Below are 22667 nucleotides of genomic sequence, written 5' to 3'. Positions count from 1 at the left end.
TATTATAAAGCATACGTCAGCAAATATCCACCCATTTCAGACAGTCAGGGGAGCGGAGGGATGTCCTGCTAGGTGACTGCGCTGCGTGCCAAGCCGGCTCAGACGTGGAGACCCTGGAATAAGAGCAGGAACAGGAATATCCTCCTGAGCCAGTGCCACGACGCTGAGACACACACACACACACACACACACACACACACACACACACATACTCATACACACACGCCCCGGCAGGGCTGCCTCTGCTCCGATAATAAGCATCCTATGCTATTTATGCTCAAGATGGCGGTGCAGGCAGCAGAAAAGGACGGAATAGTGAGTATTTTGGAGGTGCAGGGGAACCGGGGCGGGGGGTTGGATGTACTGGTTGTTGTGTTTATTGTGTTTGCATGGTGGACCGTGGGTTAAGCGCAACGTTGTATCCAATTATCCTTGTGGCGCTTACTGTAAATGCGGAGCGCCGTGCGACTCCTCTTTCATCCGGGAGGAAATGGGAAATCCAATACGTTCCCGGTGAAATGTATCGGTGTTGTGAGCTCACCTAGGCCGCTCAGTCGGTGCTCTTAATGTACGCATTCACGTTTATATCGCAAGTGCAAGATGCGGCCAATATGCTGCCTGTGATAAATGAATTTTATAACCTCACATGGCTCACGGTAGGAGCCCCGATAACAACATGACAGGTCTGCTGCCACCTCGTCATTGTTGGGATCAGTCGAGGCCACACCGTGCGTATTTCTTCTCCAACAGGCCTGCAGCCTCATGCTGGGTGTTTCACCTTAGCCAGGCCAGGTTATATCCTACCTGACTGTTTGATAAATGACAGTTTGCATGTGTTTTTTTGTCACTGGTGTTGAAGAATGTGGAAGATGATCAGCTGAACGACTCGCTGGGGAACCCCGGCCTCATCTCACCTGACAAGGAGGATTTATCACGTCTCCTGGTATGAAAGATGCTTTAATAGTCTCCTAAGTTTTTTAATACTCTCTCCGGGATCTGTGCGTAATACATTCACTGCTTTGCATAGACGGTGCCATTCAGCGGACGCATCCGGGGCGGCATGCGGCCAGGAAAGAAGATCATAGTGATGGGCATTATTGACTTGGAGCCAGACAGGTAAGATAAGACTTCATAAAGCATGCACACCTTATCTGGAGGCTAACTTTAACTTGCTAATCAGTCTATGTTATGTCATCCACATGATTTTGGAGATAATCTTTTGTTTTTAAGGCGAGTCAGACTTGCACAGCTACTCCAGGACACTCTGAGTAATGCGTGGGCAGCCAGAGAAACAGAGAGAATGGTGGCTTTTTAAGTATGCAGAGACAGGGCGTTCCCCCAGCACCCAGGGAGAAAAAAAGGGGGGAATAAAGAAAATAGAAGACCCAGTGAAACAGACTTGTTTGGGTGTGTCCTTACCCTACATGGAAACTTGTGTCAAACTTGGAAGAAACCTCTCCATGACCTCATCATGTTCAGTGGCTGCAGCTGGCTCAGTATCCAAGCTAAAGTTCATGTGAATGCCCCGGCTGACTTAGTTGCTCCGCGGTGCAAAATACTCAAATGTTTTCCTTCGTTGCATCCCAGCAACACCATAATAATCACCAGCAGTCACTGTAATAATCATTTCCTCACACTAGCACAAAGATGCGTGTGTGCAAACAGCACAGCTGCAGGGGAGGGGAGGTAAACCAAAACTAGCAGCAGGGATTATGCATAATTAACACGCAGTTAGTTTGCTCTTACACAGCGGCTGCAGAATTATGCATTTGACTTATCCCAGATTAGCTATTGACCTCATATGCTACACCTTTTCCACCCCATGCTGCCCATCTGACTCCTCAAACCTCTGGCCCCCACCCACCCTCCCCTCCCTCAGTTTTGACGTGAGCCTGACCTGTGGCCGTGATTCGGAGAAGGATGAGCCACCATACGATGTGGCCCTGAAGCTCACCGCCCGCTTCAATGACCGCCAGTTCCTGCGCAGCGCCCGGATCTCTGGAAAGTGGACAGTGGAGGAGGCCTCCACCTCCTACTTTCCTTTCATCCCCGATCAGCCTTTTAGGGTAAAGACACCTTTGTGCATTCATGACTAATTTACATGTCAGGTGATGCTGGACACTCCTTGTCTGCAAGAAGGTTCAGATTTATTTATTTATTGAACGGTTATTTGTGTTGAGGAAAAGTACATAGCACAAACTCATGCCACATACCACAACATTTCTAGTTAACTACTTTGCAATGCCTGTAAAATACAAATAAACAGAACAGCACAAAACAATGATGCAATGAACAACAAGCACCAAATCACTCATTACTACATGAGGTTTCAATTCGAGTCTAAAATGATCGCAGTCATCATCCATTTTGAGTTCTGTGCATAAGAATTTCCTCATGTTGATCCCCAGAACAGAAAGAGTCATCTGTCTAAATAAGGATTTATGAAAGGGCACCGTACAATTCCCAGCTTGTTACTGAGCTAGAAATCCTAACTCTGACCCACCAGCTCTCTGAGCAACTGAAGAGCCTGGTCATTCAGGCATTTATAGAAAACTTCAAAATGTAACATATTTAATATCTTAAAGAAATGGCAGTGATAAAATCATATCCATTTCCTCGATTATAACTCATCATAAGAGGCTTTATTGTTGTAGATGCTGCTTGTGAGCATCACAGATTGTGAGCTTGACGGTTGCGGGATGTTCTCTATTACTGGGGCATCTTTCATCTTTGATCTGTTATTCATTATTATGGTTAGTTACAGTTCAGATACAGTACCAGTCACAAGTGAATGGGAAGATGTGTTTGTATTTGTATGAAACCTGCATCTGATTTTTGTTGGATCTTATTTGGCCATTGCTTCTATTGGTGATAATAACATTTTATTGACTTATTTTATTGCAATGATTGGGTTCTATAGACACAGTGTTACAAGAGTTCATAAGGGCAAACCACATAAAGTAGTCAGATGATCAGACTGTTGTCAACACGCTTTTTAAAAGCCTTGAAAATGATCATCTGTAAGAGAGTTAATCACATTTTACAGCAGTAATGTTGAATACATAAGAGACAAACAGGAAATGCTTCATCCATCTGATGTAAATACAGTCTGTATCCTGTACAGTGGTGTGTTTACTGCATGAGGGGCTGCATCAGCTGTTAGTGGTGGGGGTGGGGTGGAGGTTTGAATGGCAGCCCATATGGACGATGAGTAATTGTCATAGGACCTGAGGTCTTGTTATCTCCGTAATGGCATATTCCGCTCTAATAATTCTGAGTATGGACGTAAAAAAACGCACATGATGTTTGACTAAAAATATATGTTGAGGTGTGTCAGTCCAGTAAGTCACTATGCTCTGAAACTGAGGAGTGGAAACAGACCATCATATGTACTAAAAGACAGATGGTTCATCCCTTAATTGTTTCTAAAGAATAAAATTAAAGTACAAGACACAATTATTGCTCAAATAACTGAGACAGAGAAACAACAACTACTATTTTTAGAGGTGATCCCTGCGTGTGGTTATGTAACGTCAGCCTATCTGATAAAGTGTCATTGTTTGTGGTCGGAGCGTGACCAAGCAGGTCAGCACAGTCATGACTGTCAGAAAGCTGGGGGCTGGAGATTAAAGCTGTCATGCAGATTGCTTCCAACGAACTGCCTCATGAACTGGGAAGCATGCGGACGAGACTCATGATGTGTTGTGGTTTCAGAGCGTTTCTGTTAGTCGCTTCATCCAAACGGTCTGCCTCGGAGCGCGATCATACCTGCGAGTTTGTGCTCCAGAGCTATTCTGAGAAAGATTTAGAAAGGTTTACAGTATTGCATTTTTTGTCTTTGGTTTGTTGAGAGTCACGCTGTGCAGCTACAGCAGAGTCGGGGCTTGTAATAAAAAATGACATGGATTCAATTGTAGCTTCATTATTAGAGACATTTTTGGTGCTTTGATAGAAGATAAAACGCATTAAAATGGTGCTCATTAGTAAGCATCAGGCCATTTGTTAAACTTGTTTTGATAGAATTTCCAAGCAGGATAATCAGATGGGTAACCATTAAAACTTTGTTAAGTAATAGTTTCAACTTGTTAACTTCAGATATAGTTATTTCTCTCAGATTATTGGATCATGGATCAAGGAAATCTTTATTATCCCAGAGGGGCAATTTATTGTTCAGCCAGCAGTGCCACACAACCATCAGACAAAACAATAAATGGAACAAAACACACTGAGCATTAAAAGCAAGAAATACAGCATGACATAAAATGAGTGCATTGTTTAAAAGGCCAATAGCAGCTGGAACAAAAGGATTCCTAAGCCTGTTGGTCTTGCATGTAGGCAGACTGTATCTGCAGCCAGGCGAGAGCAACTAAAATTCCCTGGACTGGGGATGGATAGGATCAGCCAAGACTGACCGGGCCTTATTCAAGCACCTAACCTCATACAAAAGAGTCATTAAGAGGCATGCCTGCAATATTGCTGCACACTTCTATTATACCATGCAAACCTTTTCTGTTTTTTTAGGGTAAGTGGAAGAAATTGGTGTTCGTTCACACACATTTTCTTTCCCACCCAAATGATCAGTGTTTGTGTCAAATGCAGGGATGTGAAATATCTGCTAAAATAAGTGCTTTTATTTTAATTGAGTAGCTTTTTCCCTTTTATGAACTTTCTAAAATCAGCAAATCTACTTTCAGGGGATTAGTTACTGGAGCATATTTATATAAAGCTTTTATGGTCAGGATACCACATTGACCCTGTCATGGTGTCCAGTATGTAAATAAGAGACAAATAGCTTTTTTTACTGCTCTTTAAAAGAGCTGCTTGAGTACTTAAACAAGCTCATAGTAGGCAGTAATCCAACCTCTACTTGAGTTAAGTGAAATAACAGTTGTTCTACTTGAGTGGAAGTGCAGTTACACTTTCCACCAAAGTGTCACAGCTCGACAGTTTTGAATAAAATCCCTGCACACATGTCTGGTGTGAAGTTGCTTCTATATTTAAGGCAGCCAGCTGATGCTTTTATTCCATGTAGCATGTCATAAATGCAGCAGCAGGATAGGTTTGCATCCTTATTTCACTATCTCATACACTACTAGCAAGAAAAAAGCAATGTTGCAGGCTCTAATAAGAATTAATTAAATATTCTTGTATTGTTAATTTCTTTTTAGAAAGCACAGAGAAGTGCTTGAGAATAAATACGATTATTATCATTGCCCTGCTGTCAGTTTTGTTCAACTGAACTTGCATTATTAATAAGTTGTGTTATCCAATCCTCTTTTCCTCTCTCTTTCTGTTTCGGTCACCTCTCTTACTTTCTATCGCTTTCTTCTCTCTGCAGATTGAGATCCACTGCGAGCACCAGAGGTTCCGAATATTCGTGGACGGACACCAGCTCTTTGACTTTTATCACAAAGTAAAATCTTTGCCCTCTATCGACACAGTACGGATACATGGAGACCTACAGATCACCAAGCTCGGTTAACTTCCCGCTCCAGCTCTGCAAAGTCGTGTGTGAAGCAAGGACTTGATAACAGATGAACACACACACACATACAAACACACTCACACACATACACATACACATACACACACACACAAACACACGCATGCGTCTGTTACGTCATCATCCGTAACCCATCATGCAACACTGCAGCAGAATAACAACTGGAAAAAAGGCTCCCACAGTGACACGTTAGAGTCCTCTACTTAAGTTCATTCACTTCTTTTCATTCCTTTGTATTTAACCAGGATCTGATATCTTTGCGGGTGACTGTGTTTGCTCCATTTTCAGGTTGTTCCTCCTCGTAGCCCCAATTTTGTCAGATCAGGGATCTCAAAGCTTATTAATAGTGTGTTCATTTTTTACGTTGAATCCTTTTAGGGATGCTGAAACAGAGGCAGGTGTGGAAAAATAACTCTCAAAGAAGACGTTAAGAAACCGAAAACTCAGGAAAAATATCTGGTACTTAGCTAAAATTAAAGCAAACTGTCATTGAAGGGTGAAAACCTCAATTGATTAGATGCTTTAACACAAATGAAAGACTTATACTGTTGAGTTGCCCTCCAAAATGTCTTGGATAAATTGTAAAATGTGTACTGTTGAAGCTTTTTGCGGCTTACGATGAAGATTTTCACCCAGCGACTGTGACAAGTAAAACTGAGCCTTGATTAATTCCCTCAAGCGCATAAAATGATTTTCATATCAGATAAAACTGGTTTAAATTAAAACATTTTAGGTCGTTTGGTGCTTTCAGATTCACTGAGCTGGATGTGGGATTACTACTGCAGTTATCTTCTAAATCTCAACCTGCAGATGATAAGAGTCGAGTATTACACCCTGTTTTCTCTGTGCTGATGCGTCTCCAACTCCGTAGACAGTCCCCTGCCTTCCCTTGGGTTTATTCCAGTTGTCATGGTAACAACGCTGCAATCTCACCGACCTAAATACCCAAACTGAGGATTATATCATGACAAGATGTAGCGGAAAGCGTCCCATACTGTACACTGCGTGTGTTGGTAGTTTGCACTCATTTTAGCGTTCACTGCAGTCGTTCTCTTGTTGGTAGAAAGTTCTGTGTGGCGAGAGGAGCTGCTTAGCAGGAAGTTGCTGAACTGGACTCTGATCTCTGTTATTTCACTCACATTTTTCATACAAACCTCGTCCAAGCTGCACAATAGCAAGATATGCAACTTCTTCTCTTGCATAAAAGAACACACACACACACACACCGTAACACACACACACTAGTAAATATTTAGAAGAAACTGTGCTGTCAAAGAGTGCAAACTAAAATGACCTAAACATTCAGCAGTCAGTTGGTTGTTTGGAAGCAGGATCAGATCCTGATGGTATTTTGAATGTATAGTATTCATGTTTCTATAGTAACATAGAAGACATAGTGATGCACAAGACGATTACTCAGTGTCACAGTTTGTTTGTGGTATGGCTGGTGCTGTTATAGTCCATTTACAGTTCAACTGTATGTCTTACTTTTTGTTTTTTTATGTGTTTCTGAATCATTCCACATTAGTGTCTTGTCCACACTAAGGTAGATTAGAGGTTACAAAGCGGTTACATCCTTGTTTGTTGAAGCCAGCAGGTCTAACAAGCACTGTTAAGTCTTATATGCATCGCATGGTTTTGTCTCTATAACTCTTCCACTCTGCACAAGACGTCTTTTTCCTTCACTGAGACAGATAATAGTTTAGGTTACATGCAAAGTCAAACTCACAGGTATGAAAAGTATTATGTCTCAAAGTGCTGTGTTTACACCTCCTACAGGATGAACATTCACTATACTCTGCAGACTTTAACACGTAGAGCTGTAATAAAATCACAACATAGATTTCTCTGTGTCACTTTCTAATAAGTCACCCTTTATTAAGGGTTTATAAATTGTACCCAATGGAGTTGTTAATAGGTAAAAAATACTAATACTTTTTTAGAAGCCATTAACGAGAAAAACTTCTGGGTTTTCAGGTTGTGAAAAATCCCTGTTTTTTCTATTTTGTCTTTTCAATTCAGTAATAATACAGCTGTAAATGTTGCTAATAAGCTAAGCAGTAAATTGATAAATTGATGATATTGATAATAATGTTGATAAATCATGTCGTTGGTCCATCAGATTGTTCTGCAAGTGTCATACTGTTGGAGGATTTTTCACCTCAGAAATTGTTCTTATTAATGGCTTCTAACTGTCCTATAAAGCATTAGTAAAGTATCTATTAACCTTAAATAGAATCATTATTTATAACTTATGAACCATTTATAAAGGCTAACTTACTAGAAACTTCTAAATGGATAAAACAATAAAACTTGAACCAGGTTGGAGAAGCTTGTTTGATCACCGTCGTAGTCAAAGAAGCAGAAGTTATTCTTCACATTGGACTGAAAAGTGTCATTTTTCAGAGCCACCCAAAAACAGTGAAGAAGCAAAGATTTTTTGTTGGTAGACTTTTTTTCCACGAGGCTGCACCGAACTACCGTTAACATTTTTACATTTTTACACAGAATATTCAGTGTTGCTCTTAAGCTCATGAAGGTTTTCTCATTGCCTTCTGCTGCTGTGAAGTTGGAGTAAGCCATGACATCTGTGCAGGACCTCTCTCTGCATATCACTGCGGGGCGCTCGTTAAGTGAAGCGTACCATCGCTCATGTTAATTAAGCTGCCTTGTAGATTTCAGTGGAAACTTATATGAAACCCCCTTTGCTTAACATCTCAGTGGGCTGCAGCTATGTGTGCAGCATTCATCGAAAAATACAGAGATGCTGTTCGCTGTACGTTCATGCACTGAGATTTTTCTAATTCTTTTCACGTAGCAATAAAGTTGCTGCTGGCAAACTTGTTTTCTCCTGGTTGGTCTTCCTGAGTGCCAGAGCTGTCGTTGTCGCTTGGCAGCCGCTGGTTTATTTCGGACACAAACAGGATATGAATTCAGTTAGGAATGAGAGGGCAGTGAGAAGTGCAGCTCTAAGCCAGTGCGATGCATCATTACTCCAGTATTACAACAGAACAAATACTATGTAATTGTGTGGACAGGGTGTGTTTTTGGGTGCTGTTTTTTTGTGTTGTTTCTATTAACAATTGACCATACATTTATAATTCTACAGTTTCTTGCAAAATCATGTTAATATACACTATGTAAAGATTATGACCATGACTCCACAGTATGTTTCAGTGATGTAGAAACAAGATGTGTGTTGAAGTGTAATACAAGTTACTGTTTTAGGCTCCTCTGCTTTCGTTTATTGCACATGGAGCCAATGGGGGAGGGAGACAAACAATTTGAGACTTCCTGTACTAAAGGGCTTGAGAGGGAGCTCTTTATGTTTGTGTGTGTGTGCGTGTGCAAGGAGTGTGTTTTGCTTAACATAATTAGCAAATTATTTTTGCGACTGTTGTGAGTGTTTTCCCATTTGGTTGAGTGTGGTGCAGGTACACGATAAGCATGCAGGGTACTTGAGCTTACGTTTTTGGTACTGGTGCACTTTAAAAGAAGGCGTTTGGCGGGAAAAAGAAACTCACAATTGCTTAGTATTCCAAGTAAGCAAAGACGCAGAATCGGTACATGTGCTTGTGTATTTGGAAAACGTCAACATGCGGTGTGTTTCATCCTAAAATGTAGTGTTGAATACAACAGATCCCAGTTATTGATCTCCTAATGATCCCATGTCCTTTAAAAAGCAACCTTGGGAAAATGTAATTATTACTCTTAACTATTATTTGAATTACAGCCCTTTAAAAGTACAACTAAAATAAACTGAATGTCTTTCTCTTCCTGATTGTAATCTGATGATAAATGCAGAGGTGGAAATACTGTTCTCACCTCCAGTTGTTTAGGATCCCAGCTTCACCTTCTGTTCAGGTGTATTTCAAAGACTTCCTACCCTCATTTAAAAAATCTGATGTTATTTGACCCAGGTCTGTACGTTACCCTGCTTTTGGACTTTGGATGTACATATTTATGAACGTTGCCTCACAGGCTTCGTTTATTTAAACACGACGAATACCAAACTGAGTAACAAGCAGGAAGCATTATGTTGTGCATGTAAGTTAGTACCTGGCGATCTTGTGTACATGAAAGATTGAGGTATTATATTGCCAGTTTTTGTTCAGATCAAGCATGCTTTTATGTTACATCTATCAGGCACTTTTCAAAGGGCAAATTTCCCCTTGTGGGTGAATTTTTATTTGGCCTGTTTACCTTTTTATAGCCTAGTATTAATGGAGATTCTAGTTTAGTACATAACCAAATTACAACTTTTGAACACAAACATTAGGATTGCACAAAGCAAGAATTTGAACTTAAGTATCTAATTAAAGCTTTTTTTTCTCCCATGAGTTTTAACAAGTAGAACGACAAAATGACTTTCTATTAAGTGCTATAAACCTAGTTGGCTGTTGTGAGAACAGCTACATCATGATGTCCATTTATAAAAGTGTCCTCGGAGTAGAAGTAGGCTGATCTGTTGCTAATGTATTGTGTGTGGTTGTACGATCATGTTATCATTTCTATTTATTACAGTGTAACCAGCAGGGTTGTGCGTGTGTGTGCGTGGTAAAGTCATTCCTACTGTATTTGGTAACATACTAATTTTTGCTGTTTATATGAAGGCATCTTGAAAAGTTTTTTATAACACTGACTGTTTTAGGAATTTGTCCAGATGAAAATGAATTTGGGACGGTAATGTCAAAGACTAATGTCATGCACAAATGTTAATGATGAAACGAAACAATTATTGGGTCAAACTGTCCCCCGTAGATTCGTTCTTTTTGCAATTTTTAACCATAAAACAAGGCAAACCATCATTTTAGGGTGTTTCTAGGGTGTTTTGTAGGTTTGAGGTTCACCGGGTTCTGGCTGTTACTTTGATCTTCTGAAAGTCTTTCATGTTACAGAGCCTCATGTTGGCCCTCTCTGTGCTGTTTCATCTGCTTTTTTTTTTTTTTTTTTGTACGGTGGAGCAGATGTCTGTTCTGTCACTACAAGAAACGTGAGTTCTCTCCTGTACAAGAAATTCCAGAAATATCCTGAGACGACCCTGATTTCATGTCTCATTGAGAATATGCACTTGGACCAGTATTTAGATGAAGACAGTACATTCTGCCATTGTGTTAAACTTTCCAAATCTTCCTCTTTTTTTTCCTTCCTCATGCTTTTGTAAAAACAGCTTCTTTGCAAACCAATAAACTTCTCATCTTGGAAGGTTGCTTGTGCTCAGTGTGACATTGCTCAGATGTTTCAACACTTATTAACATACAAATGCACAATGCCTCATTGCATTGGTCATATTTTAATGAATACATTTTTTGTTTTAGCTGCTTTAGCTTGTAGTTGTTTTAGAAATGCAGTTATGTGATTTGGCCACTAGAGAGCTCTGTTGTCCGCTCAAGTTTAGTTAAATGGTGACTACACTCACCGAGCACTTCATTACGAACGCCTGTGCAATATAATGCAATCCAATTCAGCACTTCTGTCATGAATTCCATCCTCTCATCTGATGCTTCTCTGTCTTTTGGCAATAATAATATAGTATATGAATATGAGTTGAAGTGATTCCACATGATGCTTAGTTGTCTGACTAGTTAGCTATCCAGCTATTGTCTAACACTTTGTGGACAGAAAGGAGAACATGTCAACAAATATAATCCAGCCAGCAGTTTAAGACCTTGCTTTTCTTTCTTTACACTGATTTAACATAAACTCAGAGATTGCTGTTGGGGACAAATGATGAGACTTCATGACCATTGAAGCCCATTTCAACCATAAAGACTAAAAGACACAGAGTAAAATACACAAATAAAGAACAGACAATTTATTGTTTTAGTTTTTTATTTTAGTTGCAGTTTAGTAGTTAAGTTTAGTAGTAGTGTTATTATTTCTTGTTCTTCTTCCTTGTTCTTCTCATATTATTTTTCCTTCTTCTTCTTCGTCTTCTCCTTCTTCTTGTGATTAGAGGTAGTAGTAGTCGTTGTTCCCAGAGAGCAAGCCATGATAATTTAGAACAACTCATCTCCATTTCTAACATTAACTTGTCCAGTGCAGGGTGATATTATAATGATATATGTAGGAGATAAGTTGTGTGGCGACGGTGGCGAGGAAAAACACCTTTTGACAGGAAGAAACCTCGGGAGGAACCAGGCTCTCTGGGACATGCCCCTCCTCCTGAGGGCTAGGGGGACCTCCTGATGCTTTTAGGGCCACGATACGAGCTGCATCCATCTTCCATCTTCCATCTTCTCTTCACTACCTGCAGGGCGAAACTAGGGAGAGAAACAAACTAGTAACCTGCTAGTTAGGGCTAAGGGGACCTCCTGCTGCTTTCAGGCCATGTTGTGAGCTGCATCCATCTTCCATCTTCTCTTCACTACCTGCAGGGTGACACTAGGGAAGGAAACAAACTACTTACCTGCTAGTTAAGGCTAAGGAGACCTCCTGCTGCTTTCAGGCCACGTTGCGAGCTGCATCCATCTTCTATCTTCTCTTCACTACCTGCAGGGTGACAATAGGGAAGGAAACAAACTACTTACCTGCTAGTTAGGGCTAAGGGGACCTCCTGCTGTTTTTCAGGCCACGTTGTGAGCTCCATCTATCTTCCATCTTCTCTTCACTACCTGCAGGATGACACTAGGGAAGGAAACAAACTACTAACATGCTAGTTAAGGTTAAGGAGACATGCTGCTTTCAGCCACGTTGTGAGCGCCATCCATCTTCCATCTTCCATCTTCCATCTTCCCTCTACCACCTGCAGGAAACAAACTACTTACCTTTTAGTTCCCATGGCCCCTTCCCTGCAGTGCAGCTCCACACTGGTCTACGTCTGTGAACAGAGAAAAACACTTGCAGTTAGTACAGAGCCATGTGTGTGGGGGCTCACTGTCTGGAGAAACAGTTCAGATCAAACATCAGAGTTTGTTTAATTTTGTCCACTTACCCGTCTTTCGTAAAAAAGCACGTAGGCGTTACCTCGATGCAGATCGCACACAAAATCCCCCTTAACCTCTGTGACCTGTGCATCACTGTAGTGCAGCCACCTGTCAGCAGGGTCGTCCAGCCCCGCATCCGGATGAACCCCGTCACTTACATAGTGTCCTAATAGGAGAGCTGTCATTGTTAGATCTTAACGTGCAGAAATTATGAGGGTCAACTGATGATTTAACAAAAATGCTTAAACAGGTAAAACAGTTCCACTTTACAGCTGCTCTGTTCCATCAGGAAGAGTAAGTGTGAACATATTTCTACCTCTGATGGATCTAATTACCTTGTTGTCCCTTCATGCCTAAATGACTGACAACACTAACCAGGGAGTACCAACCATCACCCTGAAGAGAAACACAGTCAGCAACGGACACATATAAAACAGCAGTACACACAGACCACATGGTTACTTTGTATTTGAACTCAGGTGAGTTGTTTCTTACCCCTCTGGAGGTGACCATCAGCTCTCGAAACAATACCACTGCATCGTGCAGCTTCTCCAGCCGCAGGGACCGAGTATATTTGAACCTCTTTAGCTGTAGCATCAGAATCCTGTAGACAGGAAGTAGACACAAGAAGAAGAAAAGACATGAGGATGAGGAGATGAAGGAACAAGTAAAGTGTGTGTGTGTGTGTGTGTGTGTGTGTGTGTGTGTGTGTGTGTGTGTGTGTGTGTGTGTGTGTGTGTGTGTGTGTGTGTGTGTGTGTGTGTGTGTGTGTGTGTGTGTGTGTGTGTGTGTGTGTGTGTGTGTGTGTGTGTGTGTGTGTGTGTGTGTGTGTGTGTGTGTGTGTGTGTGTTACGGCAGGTCCTTTAAGGTCAGAGGACTACTGCTGGATGTGATGTCACTCACTTTGGCAGCGTTGCAAAAGTGGACTGCTGGCCAGATTTTTTGGCTCCGCAGTCGCACCTGAAGTCTATGTCAGTCTCCTAAACAACAGACAATACGCTGTCAGTGATATACTGCAGAATAAAACAACAATGATGATGTCATCGAAGGACCACAGGTGCATCTTACCATCAGGTAATCCTGGAGCATGTCCTGTACCGACGCTCCAGACACCAGATTCAGAGAGAGGTTGCTGAATTCCTCGTCTCTTGAAGACTGTGCTCCACATCTGCACATTAAAGGTACAGTACATAAAATTACAGCTGGAGACGTCATGATGAGGTAATTCTTATTTTCATTTAAATTAAATAAAAAAATCTCACATTAAGACCTAATGTGGAAACGTTTTTTTCATGTGAAGTTATGTGATGTGACATGGCACTAAAAGTGTGTTTAGCTGTGTGATTTTGTGTCATGTGTTTTTCTGTGTGCTTTTACCCCTTGCAGGTCCTGGTGCTCGTCATCTTGAAAATGAAATTATTTTCCACAGGGCACCGGTAAATCGTCCCCATGAGGGCAGCCTTTCGCTGCAGCAGTGGGGCTAAATTTCTGAGCTGGTCCAGGACTGCTATTATAAACTCATGTGCGTCCTGAACACACAGAGACACACACACAGGGTTTTAATGCACAGAAAATAAACTATTAAGAGGAGGTGAAACAGCAGGAAAAAAATCAAAGCAGCTGACTCACTTTCTGTCCTTGGTTTTCAAATTCACGATTCCTGATAGAAATTAACCTCTTGAACGTGGAGACAGCCTTGCATTTGCTGTCAACGTCCGTGGAGCGGTGCAGTGTTAAAATATTCATGAATCCTCTGCAGAGGGTGAAAAAAAAACTAATTAGTGTGTGTGTGTGTGTGTGTGTGTGTGTGTGTGTGTGTGTGTGTGTGTGTGTGTGTGTGTGTGTGTGTGTGTGTGTGTGTGTGTGTGTGTGTGTGTGTGTGTGTGTGTGTGTGTGTGTGTGTGTGTGTGTGTGTGTGTGTGTGCGCTGCACCTGATTAATTGAGCTTCCGATATTTCACTCCATACCTCCACCTGCATAACAAAGTTGTCGACGAAGCCCTTGAGGGTGATGAGGCTCTGGAGGCTTGAATTTACATAGCAAAGGTTACCTGGATTTCGGAACCTGTCACACAAACACAACACATCAGCACACAAACATAACATCACTAACTGCAGCTGCTTTTCTCTCACTAGTTAGATTTCATGGACTGATTTTCTCTCACAGATCCATTTGTTAGTTTAGAGATGGGACAGAGCAACAAACCTGCTGCTAGATATTTGAGTTTTTCAACAGACTTACTCACCCAAACCAGTCAACCCGCTGACAGAGGCTCTGTGTCTTGACACTACAGGAAGACACACACACAAATACACGGTCATTATTTTCATGTAAAAGTGATGTAACGATCACAGATGTGTTGCCAAAGCTGATACTGTAACTGATACTGACAAACAGTTTATTACAATCATGAAGTATCGGATCAAAGAATCAAGTTCACAACATCATAAATCTAACAGTTGTTATTTTTGTGTTTTTGAATCTGACTTATGAACATGTGATGGTGTTTTTGAAGTTACCTGTTATTTTCAGTCTTCTTTTCTTCTTCCTTCTTCGTTTCTTCATGAACATCAAATGACACCAACACAGTGTCCTCAGCAGCGTGGCTGCAATATGGAGGAAGAGACAGATTATAAATCTGTAGCAGACTTTGTTTTGGCTTTACTTTCTTTCTTCCTGACAAACACTTAGTAAAAAGAACAAAAAATCTTGTACCTTTCACAAGGTTGCTTTTGGATTTCTTTTGGTTTGTCTACGTTGCTCTCAGGGGCTGGAGCAACGCGTCTATTTTTCTGTTGGAGGAAACAAAAAATATCATGATTCAGTAAGACAGATTCTTTTAGTTTTTAAACACTAAAATATTTTTAAAATCCTTAAATCAACAAAAAGGATTAAAAATACTAAAAGGATTTTTAGTTTTTTGTCCAGACTGATGACTGTGTGATTGATGTGAAGCAGTGAAACTTACACGGCAGCAGAACCAACTGCATCTCTCATCAGTCTTCTTTTCTCTCTTCGTCCTGTTATGCTGTGAAGTGACAACCAAAACTATCTTAAGTATAAACAATGCCTGACACCTTTTGTGTCTAAATACCAAATACAGATCTTACAAACTGCCAAAAACAGGTAAATGTGAAGAGGTTCCTGTCAAACATACCACTGGTTGACAAAGCAGTCTCCGCAGTAAATAAGTCCCTGCAGAAGACTTTACGGTCGAAGCATCAGTCACAGAGACGCTGGTGATAAACACATCATAGTTTGACATTTTGGCATCAACATCAGTGCAGTTTGTATCTCATTGTACATGTGTTTCTATTTTTCTGGTCACTCAATTCACTGTGTGCATGAGGAACTTTACTTACCTTGCTCTAGAGGTGGACCAGAGCAAGGGCTCATGTTCCTCAGCCTGAACTGGAAATACTTTGTTTTTCTGTTTGGGATAAGGAAAAATGTACCAAATTAACTGTAAATTAAAAGAAGAAGAATATGTCTTCATAGCAGATATAAGTTGTGTTCACAGACATTGTGATTTACAAAAAAGTCAGCACTACTTCTCACTTCTACCTTCATATAAACTGTTTAAAAACTACAGAAACTGTGTCAGAGTTGTAAAACAAACCCTCTTAAGAAAGCGAGGCATCTTTAACTTGCTTGTCGAGTTTTCCACAAATAAAGAATAAATCAAACTTAAACTGCGAACCAACTGTGAACCAACAAACTGGTCTCAGCGAATCCTGTAGTCAAAGTGAACTGAGGTGATTCTACTGTAGAACCTCAAAATGTGTTGATGACATCACATGTCATCTATTAACATTGTTCTAGAATGTGGCCCATTATGACACATACACTTCTGTCTATCCATACTGCATGTTTTTGTGTGTAATATTAAAATCATATATCGTCATAGCAACTAACAGCAGATACAGTATTTTAGTCTCCAGTGCTTCAAAAAGTGTCAACAAATGTTCGACGAGCCTCATTATGTGCAGAAAAACCTGAAAGCAGCTTGGTGCACATTTAATAAATGATTATGTATATTTAAATGAACTTAAAATAATTTATTTACTGCAAATGATAATCATAGATCACTAAAAATGATGATCATTTATTTTATAGAGCGCTTATACCAATACTTTAAAGATGCTTTACAGAATCAATAAAAGCAATGTAGAGAAGAAGAAAAAGAGAAAAGAAAAACACTGCCAACAAATCCCATTAAAATATAAAAAAAACAATACAAAGCTAATAGGTACTTCATCAAATCACCTGTTCAACAAGCAGACATAAACTTGTAGAGAGGCAATATTTCCAGTTGTTGGGCCCGCAGTGTCTCATCCACTGCATAACCACAGAGTGCTGGTTAAGCTAATAACACACAAGCTGTCTGTATGTAGGCTAACTGTTTATCTGAGTTTGCCACATATCTTAATATCTGACATATTCTTGTAAACTTAGCTGCTGGCTGAGACCAAGCAGCCCCCCCTCTCTACCAGCAGTACCTGCAGGCAGAGGGAGGAGGACAGAGGACAAGAGGAAGGACTGTCTGTGTAGAGAGCACACGGCCCTTGAATCGGGTCATGGTCGAAATTGTATGTTATATGGATTGTGTGTGTGTAGCTTGTGTTTCATAGACAATCTGGCAACTTGGATGATATCGAACATTCAAAATGTATGGATCTGTGCGTATGATGATTAAACGATTCATAATAAAGGTTGAAGGACAAATTACAGGAGTTTCCCTGGAGAAACAACAAAATGGGAGCAAAGTGGGAGAGCGGTTGAAAATACAGGAGAATCCAAGGAAAATCAGCAGGTCAGGCTGTGTCTAAACCCAATCTTTCGAAGGCTGAATTAAAAGACTGAGTACGTCACAGTGGCACAACCAAGGCTGTCTCATTTCAAAATGCTGAGAAACGTGGGCTTTTTTTCCTGAAATTGGAGGATCCAACAGATGGATCCTTCGCGGCCCAATGTGTCTGATCTCAGTTTGTCATGCCACAGAAAAATGTGTAATTAACTAGCAGTGAAGAAAGTAAAACAGTCATCAGATGCACTCAGATTTTGGATCATCAGATGATCCAAAATCATCTTGTAATATCATGTTGAGTGGTGAATATTGTTATTTGATATGTGTGGAGTCTATAGTCTGTCCACGAGTCACACAATGACTTGACTAGTCGACTGGCACCTGCCACTCCAAGCTCACTCACTGTGAATAAAATGAAAAAATGAGAAAATAAATTAACAACTAAACCTATAAAGGTACTTTTTAAAATTTGCATTTTTGCACAAAATGACTGAACACTGTGGGTATTGGCCCTTTATATTGAAAGCACATTTGAAGGAGAGTCTTTTATTTTAATAGCCAGTATGAACAGGAGGAATGATTACAGCGAGAAAAACTAATTTCAGTGTTCATATAGTCTGCTGAGTGTTGTTTTTAAACATTTTTCCTTAATGTCCTTCATCTCTAATTTAGGACTACTTTTTCTATGGGCGCATGTAGACGCTGCTGCTACTGACGTACTGGTGGCGTCACCAGGAAGTAGATGTGATTGTTTTGGTCAAACTTCAATCACAGGAGCACTGTGGTTGCATGCATAACATCTTATCTTTTCAGATGAGGAAATCTACTATAACATGCCTCACTCCTGTGCTGTGAAGACGTGCGGAAATAAAGCAAAGCCTGGCTCTGCTTTGTCGTTTCACCGCCTGCCTGTGAGGGAACCAGAGCGGCTCAAACTGTGGCTGTCTGCATTAAAAGTGGATGTAAATACTCCCATAGACGAGTTAAGGAAATATATTGTCTGCTCGGAGCATTTTGCACCGGAGGACTACACCGTGAACGGACAGCCGGGGAGCGATAGGATGCACCGTTTCCTGACGCCCACGGCTGTCCCGACCGTCTCGTCTGGCAAGCTTCAACTAAACACAACCGAGGTAATTAACAGTTCATTAGTGATGCTCATATTATATTTTATCCACATCAGCAGATTAAATAAACAGTGGAAGGAGTATTGAATACAGCAGTGTAAAAATATTCTATTACAAGTAAAAGTCCTGCATGATTACTTTAACCAAAGTAATGTAACTTATTACATTTGATTACTTTTCTAATTGTCTAATCCACATGTTTTCCACTTATCTCTCATTTGAAAATGTATTCATTAGTTCATGTAGATTTTGGAATGTAAAATAAAGATATTTTATTGTTTTATTTATATAGCAGTTTTTAAAATCCAAGCTTCACAAGGCAGCAAATTACACACATCATAAAATAATCGTCAGTTAAATAAATCAGTTATTTTGGAGATTAGTCAATGAGCAAAATTATATTTAGTTGCATCCCTACTACACCCTATATGATGCCTGTATATAGCACTGCATTGTGATTTAGATAAGTCAGATGAAAGCTTTTCTTGCCTATGATGCATACTGACAGGAGGTCATTTTCAACAGGAATCAGAAAACAGCAGGACCAAGGATGTTTCATTGGACTCATCTGAAGGTAAGACATGAAGTGTGTGCTGTGCTTTGTCACTGCAAGGCCAGAGTAGAAGAGAATTGTCAGTACAATTTTTTTTAAAGGTTATTTATTTTTTGTATTTTGCCTTTACTGGACAGTTTAAAGCAAGACAGGAAACATAAAGGAGGAGAGACAGAGTTTTCAACACAAGTCACGGTCATCAGTATACTTTATACAATTATTTTTTAATGAGTGGATTTGTCTATTTTCCCTGTTTAAACATGAATGAGAAAATCTGTTAATCATACCAAGGTGGACAGTACACCTGTTTGTGAGATATATTTGAAGGTATCTGCTGACATGCTAAAATACTGAAGATGTCCTCTCTATCCTTTAGACACCCAGTCTGTCTCTGGAAAGCTGCTTCCCTCACTGCAGCAATGTGACGTCAAGGTGGAGGTAACAGAGATCCACTCACAGATCAAAGAGGAGCAGGTGGACGAGTGTATCAGTCCAGGCGTGGAGGCTGATACTGCCAATGACACTGAAGACAGAGATCCTAAATCAGAACCAACCACTGACTGGGAGCTGTTCCCATCGTCCAGCACCGAAACTATGACTGTAAATGATGAGACATGGAATGAAAGTGACAGTTCGTCGTCGCCTCATCATGGTGTTGAAGTCTATGTAGAACTGGAACAGCCTCCGAGGCAAGAAAAGTCTTGTCGTTTTTGTGGTAAAAGTTTTAAGAGGGACTCTTATCTGATCAGGCATGTGGGCAAGAGTCACAAAGGACACAAGGCCTTTAAATGCTTGGAGTGCAACAAGGAGTTTGAACAACGTTACCAGCTAGTCATGCACATAAGAATTCACACGGGTGAAAAACCCTTTAGTTGTGATTACTGTGACAAAACGTTTGTTCAGAACTCAAGTCGCCTTGCTCACATGAGGGTGCATACTGGGGAAAAACCATATTTTTGTGTTAAGTGTGGGAAAAGTTTTGCCACGAGCAATCATTTCAAATTTTGCAAAGTGCAGAATGAATGCCAAGTCACACCAGAAAATGAGGATGTGGATGAGAATCACAAAGAGCAGAAGCCCTTTAAATGCTTTGAATGCAAAAAGGCGTTTAATCATAAGCACCAGCTTGTTCTGCATGCGAGAGTTCACACCGGTGAAAAACCCTTCAGTTGTGATTTCTGTGGCAAGACGTTCACGCAGAACTCTAATCGTATTGTTCACATGAGACAGCATACCGGAGAGAAACCGTATTTTTGTAATAAGTGTGGCAAGAGGTTTGCAAGCAGCCATCATCTCAAATTGTGCACGGGAACACAACACAATAGGATAAACAAATCCTTTCGTTGCGTCACTTGTGGCAGAACCTTTCACACAGACTCAGACCTGAATGTGCACGTGGAGGTTCACGAGTCATGGAAACGGCACATCAGTGAGAAACTGCAAGGACAGGAGTTAGAAGAAAAAAACTTAAAACATGTCTGAGAGAACATCATAGTGTGTGATACCGAAGACTGCCCCCCCGTTTCTACTTGTCTATCTTCAAACAGTCCAACATGGAAAGAAACCAAGCAGTATTCCCATTGTTCTTATTTGTAAGCGTTCTCAAAGTCTGACAATGTCTCAAAGTTGTTGTGGATGTTTTCAGCATCATATCCTGGTTCAACTTCATCTCTGTAAAGAATAAATCAAAGCTCTCCCAGATCATTAATAAAGCAAGTCAAATAACAAAATAAACTCAATTAACAATACCCAAGCAGTTGAAAGAAAAGCCAACCTCATCACAGAGGATCTCTCCCACCTGCTGCATAATCCCTCCAGTTACTACCATAAGACCACTGCTATGAAGCCCCTTTGGCAAACCCCCCCCCCCTAAAAAAAAAACATACCAGAACTCCTTTATTTCCTCTGTCATAAGCATTTTAAGCAAAAAAAATGAAACGACAGTGCACTTTCTATGCACCCAAATCATGTATGATACTTTGCCTAAGTTATTTATTTATGCTCTATATTTTTCATTCTGTTTTTTAGGAGGATGTATTATATGTCTGAGTTTTAAATGATGAGCCACATCTAAGACTAATTTCTGTCACTACAGACAATAAAGTTTCTGAATCTGAATCTAATTCATTCAAGCTACAATCCAAATATACATTCTCTCTTACACACATACAGACACACCCCAAAAATGATGAGCTTTCATTAATAATTTACGATAGAGAGAGCCATGTTCGTCCTTGGATATTACATTAACAGATTTTCATTTTCGACATACTTGCTGCATAGCATTTTGGGAGAAATGACCCCATTAACAGCAGATGGTGGCCGTGGCTACCTCATTTGTAGATATGGATAACAAAAAGTAATTTTGTAAAAATGAAGAACAAAACATCCATTTTATGAAGTTTACATCAGGGTTCTGGGAAAAAAGATTACTTTGACACTCAGACCAAGCATTCAGTTAAGCCCAGGATTTACTAATATACTGTGAAAACAAAAAAAGAAAGTGGAAAATTTCTAGTCCAAGTTCTTGAGATCTTGCCCATTGTTTGAATTTAGAAAGTAATCTTCACTTTTTAAACTAAAAGTTAGACTAAAATGAGGTTAAGAAGAGATTAAAAGACAAAAGAAACAAACTAATACAATCGATAAGAAGATAAAACGTATACAATTATTATAATGAAATGGCATAAAATAAAGTAGAAAAACAAATTAAAACATCAAAATAAATATAATAAAATAGTATAAAAGGCTATAAACAATTATCAATCAAAAGCGAGGCAGGCTGAAGAGGGAGGTTTTGAGTTTAGTTTATTATATTTATATATTTTTTATTTATAATCTCTCATCGATTTTAATTCAGCTTTATAAGTGTAGTACCAATATTTTCCCAGCAGATATCGCCATTTGACTATCAAATGCTTGGAAACTGAAGAATTGTCAATGCGGTTGTTTAATATTGATCCACTGCTTCAGAGAACTTACATTCCCCATCACTACCAGCAGGTGGTGCTGTATGCCCCAAGCAGCAAAGATCGTCTATTATGATGAGGCGACACTATCCAGCCTACAAAACGAACACCCAACCGCCCGTTGTTGCTGAGTAACTACAGTACTAGTTAACAGCACATAGTGAGCTCTCTTCGTTTTTTAAACACATCCCGGCTAGCAATGATGTTCGGAGGTGATGGGGAGCAAGACTGCACCACTTATACACAAGAAGTGACGGGAAGGCGAAGTGAATGATTGCAGGTACATGACATTATAAGTAATTTTGTATTTCTAGTGAACTGTAAACCTCATTTAAATTGCGTGACAACGTGTGGTTGCTATGGAAGGCTGCCTAGCATTATTAGAGAACTGGCTAACATGAGCTAGTGGCTGTGATGCCAGCTAATCAGCTGCTGTGACGTCGGTTTTGCACCTTGTTTTAGTTAAGGTAAATTAGTCCCCCCCTAAATAAATACCTTTATATTAACTTTCACCTCATCAGCGTTCAGTTTACAGGTCATGTTTACAAGGCTGCTCATGTCATGGTATTTTTTTTTTACACCTGCTCCGTCCACAGATAAGAGAAACAGGAGAAAATGGCAGGGTGTCAGCTGATGTGTGCAAAATAATATTGATAATATACATTGTCTAAAAAAATAGCATGCATATTTCTTGTCTTTTCCACATAAGGGAGTAGATGTTGCATGTTTGTGATGGAGGTTTTGATGCAGAAACATTTTTTCTTTTTTTTCTTTTTTTATCC

The 22667-nt window shown here is 40.1% G+C and overlaps 2 protein-coding genes across 2 annotated transcripts; both read left to right on the top strand.

The window, feature by feature from the left end:
- Positions 1-68: 68 nt before the first annotated feature.
- On the top strand, positions 69-10712 carry LOC133991466 (galectin-related protein-like). Its single transcript, XM_062429887.1, has 5 exons — positions 69-315; positions 860-943; positions 1028-1116; positions 1880-2066; positions 5339-10712. The coding sequence occupies exons 1-5, from the start codon at positions 265-267 to the stop codon at positions 5480-5482; spliced, it is 555 nt and encodes a 184-aa protein (XP_062285871.1). The 5' UTR covers positions 69-264; the 3' UTR covers positions 5483-10712.
- Positions 10713-18069: 7357 nt separating this feature from the next.
- LOC133991537 (zinc finger protein 436-like) lies at positions 18070-20965 on the top strand. The gene is made up of 3 exons (XM_062429991.1): positions 18070-18369; positions 18889-18937; positions 19293-20965. The coding sequence occupies exons 1-3, from the start codon at positions 18070-18072 to the stop codon at positions 20396-20398; spliced, it is 1455 nt and encodes a 484-aa protein (XP_062285975.1). The 3' UTR covers positions 20399-20965.
- The last annotated feature ends 1702 nt before the right edge of the window (positions 20966-22667 follow it).

Source organism: Scomber scombrus, chromosome 12, assembly GCF_963691925.1.
Source record: "Scomber scombrus chromosome 12, fScoSco1.1, whole genome shotgun sequence".
NCBI lineage: Eukaryota > Metazoa > Chordata > Actinopteri > Scombriformes > Scombridae > Scomber > Scomber scombrus.
The sequence above is the reverse complement of the archived record's forward strand: the minus strand, read 5'-3'. Positions and strand labels throughout refer to the sequence as shown.